Source organism: Diceros bicornis, chromosome 34 (genome assembly GCF_020826845.1).
Source record: "Diceros bicornis minor isolate mBicDic1 chromosome 34, mDicBic1.mat.cur, whole genome shotgun sequence".
NCBI classification, from domain to species: domain Eukaryota; kingdom Metazoa; phylum Chordata; class Mammalia; order Perissodactyla; family Rhinocerotidae; genus Diceros; species Diceros bicornis.
In genome coordinates, this window is record NC_080773.1 from 11971670 (window position 1) to 11989206 (window position 17537).

At 35.1% G+C, this 17537-nt stretch overlaps 1 protein-coding gene across 1 annotated transcript in view; it reads left to right on the forward strand.

Annotated features, from left to right (window-relative positions):
• ZNF607 (zinc finger protein 607) overlaps window positions 1-15941 on the forward strand; it is a 33272-nt gene extending 17331 nt beyond the window's left edge. Inside the window, 4 exon segments of the mRNA XM_058531055.1 lie at window positions 14167-14466; window positions 14469-14645; window positions 14648-14754; window positions 14757-15941. Coding sequence (XP_058387038.1) covers window positions 14167-14466; window positions 14469-14645; window positions 14648-14754; window positions 14757-15941 — 1769 coding nt within the window.
• The last annotated feature ends 1596 nt before the right edge of the window (window positions 15942-17537 follow it).

The window sequence follows — 17537 nt, forward strand, 5'->3', positions numbered from 1 at the left end:
TTTAAAAAGAGTTAATACATTTAAATTAACCATGATTGTTTATAAACACGAATCATTTGTAGTTGTCTAATATTCTTTCCGTATTTTTCTCCTAATTTCTTGTTTTCCGTTACATTTACTTATTCTTTCTCAACCCATTTTTTCTTCTATCACTTTGGAAAATATTTATTCTTGCTCAATTTTGTAGGCTGTTAACATAGAAATATACCAAGCATTTTAAGTTAAGAAAGTCAAATTTTAATTGATATTTCTACCATTTTCCATACACCTGACATTTGTTAAAATGCTTCAACTTAAATCCTCCCTTACAACCGTGGCTATTGTGTAGTTCCTAAACATGTTTTTCTTTTATTTTCAACCCAACAAATTAGACATTACATTAGCATTTCGCACAGTAAATGGTAAGAAATATACAGGACATACAGTAGGAATAGCTGATATATTTTGTACACAAGTCTTTTATCAGACATATATATGATGACTATCTTCTCCTAGTCTGTCGTTTATCTTTTCCCTCTCCTGATAGTGTCTTTTTTTTTTATTGATGTTTTAATAGTTTTTAACATGGTGAAATTTTGGGTTGTACATTTTTGTTTGTCCATTGTGAAATTTTGGGTTGTACATTTTTGTTTGTCCATCACCATATATATGACTCCCTTCACCCCTTGTGCCCACCCCCCACCCACCACCCACCACCCACCACCCACCACCCCCATTGCCCATGGTAACCACAATGCAGTTTTCTCTGTCCATGTGTTGGTCTATATTCCACATATGAGTGAGATCATACGGTGTTTGTCTTTCTCCTTCTGACTTACTTCACTTAACATAATACCCTCCAGGCCCATTCATGTTGTTGCAAATGGGATGATTTTGTCTTTTTTTATGGCTGAGTAGTATTCCATTGTATATATATATATATATATATATATATATATATACCACATTTTCTTGATCCAATTGTCAGTCAAGGGACCCTTAGTTTGCTTCCACTTCTTGGCTATGGTGAATAATGCTGCAATGAACATAAGGGTGCATAAGCCCCTTTGGATTGTTGATTTCAGGTTCGTTGGATAGATTCCCAGTAGTGGGATGGCTGCATCATAGGGCATCTCTATTTTTAATTCTTTGAGGAATCTCCATACCATTTTCCATAGAGGTTGCACCAGTTTGCATTCCCACCAGCTGTGTATGAGGGTTCCTGTTTCTCCACATCCTGATAGAGTCTTTTGATGAACAAAAGTTCTTAATTTTAATGAAGTCCAAATTATTAATATTTTTTTTGTGGATTGTGCTCTTAGCTGTCTCTTTAAGAAAACTGTCCTAGGCCAGAGGATATTTTCATACGTAAATTTAGTAATTTTAATGTTGTAAATTTAGTAAATTTAATGTTGTAGCTTTCCCATTTAGGTCTATGATCTATTTCAAATTAATCACTGTATTATATTCATTTTTCTGCCAAGGAAAATTTTCCCATACAGATATCCCTTTGCTCCCAAGAGCATTTTTTTTTTTTTGAGGAAGGTCAGCCCTGAGCTAACATCCATGCCAATCCTCTTTTTGCTGAGGAACACAGCCCTGAGCTAACATCCATGCCAATCCTCCTCCCTTTCGTTTTTCTCCCTTTTTCTCCCCAAAGCCCCAGTAGATAGTTGTATGTCATAGTTGCACATCCTTCTAGTTGCTGTATGTGGGACGCCACCTGAGCATGGCCAGATAAGTGGTGTGTCGGTGTGCACCCGGATCCAAACCCGGGCCACCAGTAGCAGAGTGCGCACACTTACCGGCTAAGCCATGGGGCCGGCCCCGCAGGCAACAGTCTCTGATTTTTTTTTTCTAAATTTTGCATAGATTTCTATTGTATGGATATACCACAAATTCTGTATCCATTCACCTATTGATGGACCTTTGGGTTGCTTCCAATTTAAGCTATTATGAGTATAGCTGTTATGAACATTTATATACAAATTCTTATGTGGAGAGCCCACTTTGGCAGCTCATATAGTAAAATCGAAAAGATACAGAGAAGATTGATAAATGTAATCTCCATGGTAGCCACAAAGAAAATAGCTATGGAGTATACACAAAAGGAAATGAGAAAGGAACTTAAATATTTCACTACAAAAGAGGACAGTAATATAGGAAATGGAGGACAAAAAGCTATAGGGCAGACAGAAAACAAATAGCACAATGACAGAAGTAAGTCCATCCTTATCAGTAATTACTTTAAATGTAAATGGATTAAACTCTCCAATCAAAAGACAGATTGGCAAAATGGGTAAAAACACATGACTCAACTATATACTGTCTACAAGAGACTCACTTGACATTCAAAGACAAATAGGTGGACAGTGAAAGAATGGAAAAGATATTCCATGCAAGTAGCATCTGAAACAAAGTGGGAGTGGCTGTACTAATATCAGACAAAATAGACTAAATCAAGGAAGGTAACAAGACAAAGAACATTATATATTAATAAAAGGTTCAACAGAGCAAGAAGATATAACCATTATAAATATTCATGCACCTAATGATAGACCATCAAACTATATGAAGCAAAAACTGACAAAATTGAAGGGAGAAGTAGACAGTTCTACAGTAATAGTTGGAGACTTCAATACCCAACTCACAATAATGAATAGAAGAACCAAAAGATAACTAAGGAAGTAGAGGACTTAAGACAATAAACCAACTAAATCTAAGAGACATACATAGAATACTCTGCCCAAGAACAATGGTGTACACATTCTTTTCAAGTACATATGGGATGTTTTCCACGACAGACTATATGTTAGGCCACAAATTAAGTCTCAATAGATTTTAAAAGACAGATGTCACACAAAGTATATTTTCTGACCACATCAAGATGAAGTCAGAAATGGTAACAAAAGTAAAACAGGGAAATTCACAAAATTTTAGAAATAAAGTAATATACATTTACACAACCAAAAGATCAAAAATGAAATCACAAGGACAATTAGAAAATACTTAGAGACAAATGAAAACAAAAACACAACATTCCAAAACTTATGGGACACAATGAAGTCAGTGCCAAGGGGCAAGTTTATAGTTATAAATGTTTACTTTAAAAAAAAAAAGAAAGATATGAAGTCAACCTAACTTTACAATTTAAAGAACTAGAAGACGAAGAACAAAAATACGCCAAAGCTTAAGAGACCAAAGGAAATAAGAAAGATTAGAGCAGAGATAAATCAAATAGAGTATAGAAAAGAGAGAAAATCATTAAACCAAAAAAACATTGGTTCTTCAAAAACATTGAGAAAATTGACAAATCTTTGGCTAGCTAGACTAAGGAAAAAAAAGCTCAAATTACTAAAATCCGAAATGAAAGTGGGGACATTACTAATTATTCTACAAAAAAATTTAGAGTACTATGAACAATTGTACACCAACAAAATGTATAACCTAGATGAAATGGATAAATTCCTAAAAACACAAAGCCTACCAAGACTAAATCATAAACAGAAAATCTGAACAGACCTATAATTAGTAAGGAGATTTAAGCAGTAATAAAAAATCTCCCAACAAAGAAAACGACAACACCGTCTCTGGCGAATTCTAAAGAATTCACGTCTTTAAACTTTAAACTTCTTTAAAGTTCTAAAGAAAAATTAATACCAACCCTTCTCAAACTTTTCCAAAAAGTTGAAGAGGAAGGAACACTTCCTAACTCATTCTATGAGGCCAGCATAACCCTGATACCAACGCCTGACAAAGATACTACAAGAAAAGAAAACTACAGACCAATAACCCTTATAAACATTAATGTAAAAATCCTCAACAAAACACTAGCAGACAGAATTAAGCAGCATATTAAAAGGATTATACACAACGACAAAGTGAGATTTATTCCTGGAATGAAAGGAGGGTTCCACATATAAAAATTGACCAATGTAATATGCCACATGAACAAAATGAAGGAAAAAACCCACATGATTATCTCAATTGATAGATAAAAAGCATTTGACAAAATTTAGCACCCTTTCATGATAAAAACTTGCAATAAAATAGGGATAGAAGGAAACTACCATCACATAATAAAAACTATAAATGAAAAACCCACAGCAAATATACTACTCAATGGTGAAAGACTGAAAGCTTCTACTCTAAGATCAGGAACAGGGCAAGCACGGATGCCTGCTTCCACCTCTTCTATTCAACATAGTACTGGAAGTTCTTGCCAGAGCCATCAGGCAAGCAAAAGGAATAAAAGTCATCCAATTTGGAAAGCAAGCTGTAAAATTATCTGTTTGTAGATGATAGGATCTTCTACGTAGAAAAACCTAAAGCAACCACAGACAAGCTTTTAGAACTAAAAATTAATTCAGCAAAGTAAAAGGATACAAAGTTAATATACAAACATCAGTTGCATTTCTATACACAGTGAACAAATGAAATGGTAATTTCAAAAACAATTTCACTTACAATAACATCAAAAAAAAAAAAAACTGAAGAATTAACCAAAGAAGTGAAAGATTTACACGATGAAAAGTACAAAACATTGCTGAAAGAAATTAAGGAAGACATAAATGGAAACACATCCCATGTTCATGGATTGTAAAACTTAACATAGGTAAAATGTGAGTACTACCCAAAGTGATCTACAGATTCAGTGCAATCGCTATCAAAATCCCAATGATGTTTTTTTGCAGAAATAGAAAAACCCATCCTAAAATTCATATGAAATCTCAAGGGACCCCATATAGCCAAAATAATCTTGAAAAAGAAAAACAAAAGTGGAGGACTCACACTTCCTAATTTTAAAACTTAGTACAAACCTATAGTAATCAAAACAGTGTAGTATTGGCATAAAGACAGATATATACATCAATCAAATAGAATAGAGAGCACAGAAATAAACCCTCACATATATGTTCAAGTGACTTTTGACAAGGCTGCCAAGACCATTCACTGAGGAAAGGACAGTTTTTTCAAAAATGGTGCTATGAAAACTGCATATCCATGTGCTAAAGAATGAAGTTGGACCCTTACTTAACACTATATACAAAAATTAACTCAAAATAGATCAAGGACCTAAATGTAAGATGTAAAACAATAAAACTAGCAAAAGAAAATATAAGACAAAAGTTTCATGACATTACGTTCTTAGATATGACACTCAAGGTCCAAGTAACAAAAGAAAAAACACACAAATCAGACTTCATGAAAATCAAAAAATTTTGTGCCCCAAAAGACACTATCCAAAGATGAAAAAGACAATCCACAGGATAGGAGAAAATATTTGCAAATCATATATGACTGATAAGGGATTAATTTCCAGAATATAAGGGAGAACTTCTAAAATCCGGCACCAAAAAAAGCAACATCCTGATTCAAAAATGGGCAAAGTACTTGAGTAGACATTTCTCCAGAGAAGATATATGAATTGGCAATAAGCACATGAAAAATGCTTAATATCACTAATTATTAGGGAAATGCACATCAAAACTACAGTGAGCTACTACCTCACAACTGTTAGGATGGCTACTATCAAAAAACAAACAAACAAACAAAACCCAGAAAATAACAAGTGTTGGCAAGGAGGTGGAGAAATTGGAACCCTTGTGCATAGTTGGTGGGTATATAACATGGTATAGCTGCTATGGAAAAGAATATGTAGGTTCCTCAAAAGGTTAAAAATAGAATTTTATATGATCCAGCAATTCCACTTGTGGGTATATACCAAAGAGAATTGAAACCAGTGTTTCAAAGAGATATTTGTACACCCATGTTCATAGCAGCATTATTCACAATAGTGAAAATGTGGAAGCAACCTAAGTGTCCACAGATTAATGAATGCATAATCAAAATTTGGTGTATACATACAATGAAATATTATTCAGCCTTAAAAAAGAACCAAATTCTGCGATATGCTCTAACATGGATGAACTAAGGACATTATGAGGACATTATGCTAAGTGAAATAAGCCAGTCACAAAGACACACACTGTATGATTCGACTTATATGAAGTACTTAGAGTAAACAAAAGCATAAAGACAGAAATTATAATGGTGGTTGCCAGCGGCTTGGAGGAGGGGAGAATGGGGACTTACTATTTAATAGGTGTAGTGTTTCAGTTTTACACGATGAAAAGAGTTATGGGGATTGATGATATTGATGGCTGCACAACAGTGTGAATGTATTTAATAACACCGAATTGTATGTTTAAAAGTTGTTAAGATAGGGGACCGGCCCCGTGGCTTAGCAGTTAAGTGAGCACACTCCGCTACTGACAGCCTGGGTTCGGATCCCAGGTGCCAACCAACGCACCGCTTGTCCGGCCATGCTGAGGTGCCGTCCCACATACAGCAACTAGCAGGATGTGCAACTATGACATACAACTATCTACTGGGGCTTTGGGGAGAAAAAAAAATGGAAAAAAAAGGAGGAGGATTGGCAATAGATGTTAGCTCAGGGCTAACATCTATTTAGCCTTCTAAAACATCTATTTTTTTGTCTTCCTCAGCAAAAAAATAAGAGGAGGATTGGCATGGATGTTAGCTCAGGGCTGATCTTCCCCACCAAAAAAAAAAATGTTGTTAAGATGGTAAATTTTACATCATGTGTATTTTACCACACATGACAAAGGCAAGCAATAAAAAAATTTATTATGTGGACATGTTATTATTTTTATAGGGTAAATGTACTCAAGAGCAGAATTTTGAGTAGTCGGTGTATATGTTTCACTTTTTAGGAACTTGCAGAGAGTTCCAAGGTGGTTGTTCCATTTTACATTTCCACTAGCTTTCCACTAGCAATATCTGAGTGTTCCACTGGCTCCTTATCCTCCCTAACACTCGTTATTGTCACCCACTTTTAATTTTAGTTATTATGTTTGGTATGTAGTGGTATCTTATGTTGGTTTTAATTTGCATTTCCATGGTGGCTAATGATACTGAGCTTCTTTTCCTGCACTTACTAATAATATATATCTTTTGGAGTGTTTGGTCAAATCTTTTCCCCTTTGGAAACACTATTGCCTTAAATTTGAAGTGTTCTTTATTTTGGACACAAGTCCTTTTTTAATATCACAAATATTTCCTCCCAGTGTCTGGCTTACTTTTTCATATTATTATCAATGTCTTCCAAGGAGCAAACATTTTTAATATTGATGAACCCCAGTATGCCAAATTTCTGTCTTAGGACTTTTTGTTTTTATATTCTATCTAAGAAATCTTTGACTTTCCTAAAGTTACGACGACTTTTTCTCTATTTTTTTCTTGACCTTTTAAAATTTTTGCTTTTATATTTAGATCTCTATCCATTTTGGGTTAATTTTTATAATGGTGTGAGTAGGGATCAGGGCTTATCTTTTCCCCCTATGGATATCCAGTAATTCCAGCACCAGTTTTAAAAAAGAGTATCCTTTCCCCGTGTCCTACCAACAGCATCAATATCACCTGGAAATTTATTAGACATGCAAATTCTCCTTTCCCACTTCACACTTAGTAATTTAGAAACTCTGGGGGTGGGGTCCAAAATCTCTGTTTCACAAGACCTCTAGGTGATTCTTAGGCACACCAAAGTTTGCAAACTCCTGCCTATGCCAGTACCACGTTGTCTTGCTCACCGTGATTCTTATGGTAAGTCTTAAAAACAAGTATTGTGAACCCTCTAGCTTTGTTCTTTTCTTGATTGCTTTGGATATCCTTATGTTCTTTACAGTTTCCTACAATCAGCTTGTCAATTTATATTTAAAAAGCATACTTATGAGGCTGGCCCAGTGGTGCAAGCGGTTAACTGCGTGCGCTCCGCTGCCGTGGCCCGGGGTTCGTCGGTTCAGATCCCGGGCGCACACTGACGCACTGCTTGTCAAGCCATGCTGTGGCGGCATCGCATATAAAGTGGAGGAAGACAGGCACGGTTGTTAGCCCAGGGCCAGTCTTCCTCAGCAAAAAAAGAGGAGGATTGGCAAATGTTAGCACAGGGCTGATCTCCTCACAAAAAACAAACAAACAAACAAAAAGCATACTTATTATGATTGGGATCGTGTTAGATAAATTTGGGGATAACTGAAAATTGAACTGTGTTCAATCATCTGCCCCATAAATAACGTTTATCTTTCTTCTTTATGTATGTCTTTCGTTTCTGTTATCTATCACAGTTGTCCCTGTACACATCCTAACATATCTTCTGTAAAATTTATTCCCAGATATTTTATATATTTTCAAGCTATTATAAATGGAATTGCTGTTGTTTACATTTCATTTTACAACTGTTTGCTGCTAAGTCTGTAAAAATATAATTGATTTTGTGTCTTAACCTTTATATCATGACCTTGTTGAATTACTTCCTTAGTTCTTATGGTTTTATAGATTGCTTAGGATTAATGTGTAAAAAATTACATCATCTTTTATAGAGTTTTAATTTTTCCTTTCTGATCTTTATGTCTTAATTTCTCTTCCTTGAATGAGGTGGCTTGGATTTCCAGTACAATCCTGAATAGAGATATTAAAAGCTATAATCCTTACTTTATTCCTGATTAGTAATTCAATATTAAGATTGATGTTTACTGTAGGTTTTTAAACCTTACCTTCATTTATTCCATTTCTAATGCTCTTCTTTTCTAAAATTTTTGCCATATCTGAGTCTAGTTCTGTTGCTTGATCTTTGGATTGTGTGGGGGTTTTTTTCTTGCCTATTAGCATACCTCGTAATTTTTTTGTTGAAAGCTGGACATGATGTATCTGGTAATGCCAATGAGGTAAATAGGCATTTATTGAGAAATCTCAGTTTACAGCAAACATTTAACACTGCATGACTCCTAGACAGATAGCTGTAGGTGTCACAGCCTTCAATTTCTTTTAGTGTCCTTGATTTTATCTCCCCTGTTGTGTTTGGGTGTCCCTAGAAACTTTCTTTGACGGAGTCTGTGGATTGCAGCTCTCTCAGAAGTAATTCACTATTATTTTATGGTAGCCCTGTTGATGTGGAGGTAAGGTATTTGGGAGGGGAAACATGCTATAATCTTCTGATTGGGGCATTCCCCCTACCCTCCATGATCTAGAGGCCTTGGCATGTGACCTTTACAAGAATTTCTTAACCTTTTTGTTTTTCTCCCTTTATGTGAGAAAGGAAGGTTAGAAGGAGCTAGAATTGGGTAATTTCCCTTCCCCAGGTCACATAAGTCTATATTATAGTAGTGGAGGGCTGACTTTCCTTGAAGAGAACAGAAGGAAAAACTGAACACTGAGATTATTTCCTCTTCCCTTGCCAACTTTTCTCTGTCCACAGTGAGAACTGGTTGGGTTCTTAGAGGTACAGTTCACAACATTGTGGGGTTCTCTCTAATACCGGGCCCTGCTGGAGCTTTTAACATTCCAAATAGGCCAACACTCCAGCAGTTTGCCAATTACATTTTAAGTGTTCTGGTAGTTCTGGCTCCAGCAGCAGGCTTCCACTCCTTGGCTTCTCCTCTTGGGAGGCTATAATTCTCTGTTTCTCCAGGTTTCAGGTCAGCAGTTTGCCCTGTAACCACAATTATCTAAGGAATGTAAGAAGAGTTGTTTTTTCAGTTGGTTTAGCTTTCTTCTTGTGACTATAGGAGTGACGACTTCCACTCTCTTTACCTGTTGGAGTGTAAATCTGCAAGCTTGCGGTAGGTTTTTCATATATGACCTTTATGGGATTGAGGTAGTTTTCTTGTGTTCCTCTTTTGCTGAAAGTTTTTACTATGAATGAGTGTTCAATTTTGTCAAATGCTTTATCTGAATCTATTGAAATGATCATTTAAAAATTTTTTTCATTCAATAAAATTCACTTTTTGTGGTATACAGTTCTATGAGGTTTGAGCCTGCATGTAGTTTTTTACAACCACAATCAAGATATAGAAAAATTCTATCACCTCAAAAAGTTCCCTCATGCTGCCCCTGTGTGGTCAAACCATAATCTTACCCTTCACCTCTAGCAACCACTGATGTGTTCTCTGTCTGTATAGTTTTGCTTTTCCCAGAAAATCATATAAATAGAATCATACAAAATGTAGCCTTTTGAGTCTGGCTTCTTTCACTTAATATAAGGCATTTGAGGTTCAGCCATACTGTTGTGTGGATGAACAGTTTGTTCCTTTTTATTCTTGAGTAGTATTCTGTTGTATGGAATACCAAAAATTTATTCATTTACCCATTGAAGAACATTTTGATCGTTTCCAGATTCTGGTGATTATGAATAAAGTTGTTATAAATATTGTTTATAGATTGTATGAACATAAATTTTCCTTTCTCTAGGGTTAAGTCCCCATGGTTGGGAATGGTGGGTCATATTTTAGGTATGTTGAGGTTTTTACGAATCTGCCTAACTGTTTTCAAAGCGCCTATACCATTTTGCATTCCCACCAGCAATGTGTGAGATTTCCAGTTGGTCAGTATCTTTACTGGTACTTGCTATTGTCAGTTTTAATTAGCCTTTCTCTAATGGTGCTGACTGCTTTTCATGTGCTTACTTACCATCTGCATCTCTTCCTTGATGAAATGATCATATAGTTTTTATCTTTTATCATTATAGTTTGATTACTAATATGTTTGATTTTCAAATCTTATGCCAACCAATTGTTCCTGGAATAAATCCACTTGGCAGTTACTGTTCTTATATAGCTGTAGTCAATTTGCTAATAGTTTTGTGTGTACATTTTTCACGGTATTGGTGTATCATTTTCATGTACTATCTTTATCAGATTTCAGTATCAGGGTTATGCTGGCTTCATAAAATGAGTTGAGAGATATTCCCTCCTCCTTTTTTTTTTGGTGAGGAAGATTAGCCCTGAGCTAACATCCGTTGCCAACCCTCTCTTTGCTGAGGAAGATTGGCCTTGGGTTAACATCTGTGCTCATCTTCCTCTATTTTATATGGGACGCCGCCACAGCATGGCTTCACAAGCAGTGCACCAGTCCGCGTCCGGGATCTGAAATTGCGAACCCCGGGCCGCTGAAGCAGAGCGCACACTTAACTGTTACACCACTGGGCCGGCTCCTATTCCCTCCTCCTTTTAATGAAAGAGTTTGTGTAAAATTAGTGTTATTCTTCTTTTTTTTTTTTTTTATTTATTTTTTCCCCCAAAGCCCCAGTAGATGTTATACGTCATAGCTGCACATCCTTCTAGTTGCTGTATGTGGGACGCAGCCTCAGCATGGCCAGAGAAGCAGTGTGTCGGTGTGCGCCCGGGATCTGAACCCGGGCCGCCAGCAGTGAAGCGCACGCACTTAACTGCTAAGCCATGGCGCCAGCCCGTTATTCTTCTTGAACATTTGTACAACTCAGTAGTGAAGTACTCTCTGCCTCAAGTTCTCTTTGTGGGAAGGTTTTTAATTATGAATTTAGTAATTAAATAGGCACAGAATTATTCAGATTTTCTGTTTCTTCTTGAGCCAATTTCTGAAATTTGTAAGAACTGTATATTTCATCTAAATTTTGTATATATTCATCTAAACTGTATATATTATATATATATTCATTTTGTATATATTCATCTGAATTTTGAAATTTATTGCCATAAAGTTTTTCATATTTTATTTTCCTATAAATAACTTAATAGATGTTTGCATGGTATATCTTTTACCATTCTTCTACTTGTTTGTGTCAATATCTTTATCTTTAAAATGGGTTTCAAATAGCATATAATTAAGCCTTTTTTTGTTTTTGTTTTGCTGATTTTAACAACTTGGATCTTTTAATTGGAGTATCCAATGTTACAGATATGGTTGGGTTGACATTTACATCTTGTATTATTACTTATTTCCTCTTTCCCTACTTCTTTTGGTTCAATTCAGTATTTTTTAGTATAGGTATTTATAGGTGTAGTGTAGTATTTAGTATTTTAGTATTTAATATAGTATTTAGTATAGGTAAAATTGAAACAGAAATCATATTCTTATGCTTGGACTGTCAGAGCAGCCCAGGACATTGTCTCACAGTTTACACATGTCGTCAATTAACAGCTGGCTAACCATGTTTCTGTGAGTCAACAGCTGAACCTAGTTTCCCCTATTCCTGCCAGATCTCCTCTTTTAGCTTCTGTACCTCTTGGGACATGTTAAGTCGTTAGCTCCATGAAGAAAGGTGCCAGCTTCTCCTGCAGAATTCCCCCATCATCAAAGTTGAAGTCTTTGAGGACACTAGATGTTACTGGAAGTTACAGTCCATCTTCATGGGTCCTAGCTCATTTTCTAAGATTCCACTTTGTCCTTCCCTCACTTCATGAACAACTTTCTTGCCCAACTGCCTGCCCTGCTAACTTGAAGTTCTACTATCAGACTGAGAAGCATTAGCTTTATATAGACTGTTTAACCAGTTCCCACTATAATTTACTTAACTAGTTTCCTGAGTAAATACTTGAGTATGTTTCTGTCTTCAAAACCTGTCTTTAAATCCCAAGAATTTTTATGGTACTATTTTCATACTTTTTTGAGGTCATAGCTCTATAAACCTTTGAACACTTTATTTTTGGCTTAAGACTTGAAGGCTTACATTTCTAGCCCCCTTTTTGAATTGTCTCTTTGTCCAGCTATCCTATATTCATATTTTAGATCTATATATTCAGAAATTACAATATAGGTAATTGGTCTGTTTGGATTTCTCTTTTATGGTCAATTTTGGTTAATTTTTCCAGTCAATTATCCATTGTATCATTATACAGTACTCTCATAATTTAAATAAATTCCTCCATGTTTCTTATTTACTCCTTTTAACTTCTTATTCTTTATTTCTTTTTAGTCTTTTTTGATTGAATTTTGGTAATAATTCACTTTATTATTTTATAAGTACCAGCTCTTCAATTTATTTGTTAATCCTATGCTGTTTTCTAATTCATTACATTCTCTTTTTATCATTATTTTTCTCCTTTCCTGTAGTTTGTTGTTTATTTCCTAAATTTTGGATGCTAAACTATTTATTGATCCTAAACTAATTTTCTTTTAGTCTTTGAATTCCCTAAATGTTGATATCGAATGCCCAAGATTATGAGGTGTACTTATTTTCTTGTATTGTGATTTACTAAAATTCTTCTGTTTCCGTTTTTTATTTCCATATTTTCCTAACATTTATTATGCAGAGGATATTTCTCTTCCACATGAAAAGGCTCTTAGTTTTTTGATATTATTAGTTTCTATTATTACTTTATCATGGAGAATGTTGTTTATGTTGTTTCAACTTTTTGTATACAAGCCGTACTCTAGTTACAAGTAGATATTTTTGCCCTCACTCATGTCCTGGTAACTCAGCACTTTCGATTTTGCTCAAGCTATTGCGTTATATAGACTATAGACTGTTATCCTGAAGCCCACTTATGCCAATTCTCTTTCATATAGTTCTTGCCATTCTTCCTGTTGACCACATTATATAATTCAGGTCCCCTCTATTGCCCAAAGACCCTAAATGCTCAAAATTGCCTAAGAGTAGTGTTTATATTTGATACATGTGTGAAATTTCATCAACATACTCTTCGGGGGATGACCAGAATGATTGGCCTTGGTTAAAAGGGAAATTGAGAGCAGGCCTTAGAAAAGATATGAAGGAATAAAACAGATTGAATATCTGTAGGTTGGGTAAGTAATGTAAAATCTCAAGAGAACATAACTAAATAAAAACTCTAAGTATCTCATTTGATATATAAAGATAAGCACACATAGCCGTCCATAGGAAAAAATGAACCACAGTGGTGGAGACATCTATATTTTCTAGGGGAATTGTAATTACAGAATGATCAGGCATAGATATTTGCCTTTCTAAAATTTTATATTTGTTATATACTTATATATATGGGAATGGTGTGTTAGAGCTGACCAGTAACCTGACACCAGAGCCAACTGTGCACATCTCTCTCTAAGTCTGTATTCACTGAATTATATTGATAGCTTGAAATTGACCATGATGGGAGTGTTTACACTATAGACACTGGCAAACACTACAAAATAGGGCTGTCTCTCTGTGTGTGTAGAGGTGGTTGTTAAACATTTATCAGCACTTCACTGCATAAACTCCTGATTTTCTGAGTTCTCCTTTCAATTTTTCAAACTTTATAATTGTACTGTAGTGTTCTCTCAACCATCTCTAAATGAGGAAGATTTTGAAATTTCTATAAATTCTACTATAGAACATTTTCTTTTCCTGGTCCTGGAAAGAAAATGGTTTTATCTTCTTATTTATTTTAGATTGGGAGTCAAGTTATGAAATAATCAAGGATGGAAAAATTTTCATTTCTAAAAGAAAACATTCATCTCTTATTCTACATCACAGAATTCACAGTAGTGAGAAAACTGACCAACATAAAGAGTTTGAGGCCTTTAGTCATCTTCCAGATCTTAGAGTACATCAGAGAATTCCTACTGGTGAGAAACCCTGTGAATGTGAAGAATGTGGGAAAGCCTTTAGTCGTGCCTCAAACTTGGCTCAACATGGAAGAGTTCATACTGGTGAGAAATCCTGTGTGTGTAAGGAATGCAGAAAGGCCTTTATGCTGGGAGACTTAGAACACATCAGACAATTCATACTGGTGAGAAACGCTATGAATGTAAGGAATTTGGGAAGGCCTTTAGCGTGTATAGACTACTTACTTGACGTTACAGTATTCAGACTGGTGAGAAACCCTTTGAATGTAACAAATGTGGGAAGGCCTTTAGGCTCAATTCAACCCTAAAGTACATCAGACTATTCATAGTGGTGAGAAGCCCAATGAAGGTAAGGAATGTGGGAAGGCCTTCCGTCAAAAATCACAACTTTTATGTCATAACAGAATTCAGTGAATGGTGAGAAACCATTCAAATGTAAAGAATGTGGGAAGGCCTTTAGAAGTAATTATGCAGTTATTGTACATCAGCAAATTCATACTGGTATGAATCCCTGTGAATGCAGAGAGTCTGAGAAGGGTGTTTGTAGTAGCCATCCATGTACTACACATTGCAGATGTGATCCTGTTGAGAAACCTTATGAATGTAAGGCATGTGGGAAGGCCTTTAGTATGTATAGATGACTTACTAGACACCACAGTATTCATAGCGGTAAGAAACCATTTGAACGTAACAAATGCAGGAAGTTCTTTAGGCTCAATTCAACCCTTAAAGTATATCAGAGTATTCATACTGGTCAGAAACCCTATGAATGTAAGGAATGTGGGAAAGTCTTCAGTCAATCTGCACACCTTGTACATTATAACAAAATTCATACTGGTTATAAACCTCGTGAATGTAAAGAATGTGGAACGGCCCTTCATTGTGCTTCATATCTTGTTACACGTGAGAGAATTCATACTGATGAAAAACCCTGTGTGTGTCAAGAGTGTGGCAAGGCTTTTAGTTATAGGCATAAAAGTACTGTACATCATAGAATTCATACTGGTGAGAAACGCTATGAATGTAAGGAATGTGGGAAGGCCTTTAATGTGTTTGGACAACTTACTCAGCATCAGAGTATTCATAGTGGTGAGAAACCCTTTGAATGTAACTAATGCGGGAAGTGTTTTAGGCTCATTTCAACCCTTAAAACACACCAGAGTGTTCATACTGATGAGAAACCCTACAAATGTAAGGAATGTGGAAAATCTTTTCATCAAACATCAAGCCTTGTACTACATGACAGAATTCATACTGGTAAAACGTCCTATCAGTGTAAAGAATGTGGAAAGGCTTTTAGTCATGCCTTACATCTTGTGAGTCATGAGAGAATTCATACTGGTGATAAACCTTATGAATGTAAAGAATGTGGGAAGGCCTTTCGTTGTGCTTCATATCTTGTTAGACATGAGAAAATTCATACTGGTGAGAAACCCTATGTATATCACGAGTGTGGAAAAGTTTTTAATAATAGCCATCAACTTACTGTACATCATAGACTTCATACTGGTGAGAAACCCTTTGAATGTAACAAATGCAAGAGGTCCTTCAGGCTTAATTCAGTCCTTCAAGTACATGAGAGAATTCATACTGGATAAAGACTTTATGGCATATATATGTACTAGACAATATACTGTACGTCGATGGATTTATACCACTGAGAAACAGTTTCAATGAAGACAATGTCAGAAAGCTTTTAGATATGGATCAGTTCCTATAAGGCATCCATTCATACTAATGCAAACTCCATGGAAAGTATATAATGTTTGATGTTTTTTAGTTATGACCAAAATATTGCTCAATGCAGAGAACTCATACAGTATATATCACAAGAAAGCCTTTTTAACATTCCCCTATTTACGGATTATCAGAATATTCATACTAGAGGAAAATTTAGAGAATGTAGGAAAGCCTTTTTCTTTATACTTTATGTATAAAACCTTTTTAGCACCAATCAATTATTAAATTTGAGAAAAATCATAATACAGAAAACATCTATTAATGTAACAGATATGGGAAGCCTTTGGCCACTGTACCTATCTTAACCATCATGATTGTGTTTGCACTCCTTACACCTTGTGTGACGGGTAAGGTATTGATCCCCTTTGGGCATCATTTGTAAATGTTGATAGCAGTACCTACGGTATACTGCTGTTCTTAGAATTACATGAAGTAGTACATGAAAAAAACCTGGAGAAGTATTTGGCATATACTTTGTATTCAAAAGACATTAGCCACTATTTCTAACATAAGCATTATTTATGTTATTGTTAATAGATTCTTAGGAGATAAAGAGCCTATAGGTTTATTGAATTAAGAAAAGTTTCTGTAACTACTTATCGCTTTTTGAATTAGAATTCATTATGGATAAAGTCAGATTGCAAGTAAAAAACATGAGAGGATCTTCATTCAGATCTCTTAAGGTACATCAAACACTTAATCTTGGAATGAAATTCAGATATATAGATTTTGAAAATTTGAAAATAGCAAGTAAGTTACATTCCTTTTGCACATTCAGAATTGATTACAAATTAAGAAAAGGATATCCGTTTTGTAATTTTCTCAAATGTTTTATTATGGATAATTTTAAACACAAAAGTTATGAAAACAGTACAACAAATATATGTTAACGTACTGCCACATTAGCTTTCTCTTTCCTATACATCTTACTGAATAATTTCAGTGTTATGAACATGATGTTTCTTCCCTTTCATATATCAATGCATCTGCTAAAAAGACAATTTCCTACTTACTCAGATTGCCATAAAATCACACATAAGAAAATGAGTAATAATTTTCTCTTCCAATATTTAATCCATATTCAAATTTAAAAATTTTTACCAGGAATGTCTTTTATAACTAATTTTCAAATTTGTATCCAGTCTAGGTTTATTTGATTATCGTGACTCTTTATCTGCTAAACAATGGCGGATAAAACATGGCCCACAAACCAAAGGCAACCTGATACCCATTTTTGTAAAGTTTGATTACAGCACTGCTATGCTCATTTGTTTGTTTTCTACAGCTGCTTTCTTGCTAGTATCAGAAGTTGAGGAGTTGGGACAGATACTGTAAAGCAAAGAAAACCTATAATATATATTACCTTGACATTTTGTGTAAGAGTTTCATTTTGTTTCATGAACAGTTGCATGAAATTTGCCAGTTACAGCAATCTTGTTACTTATTTTTCATGA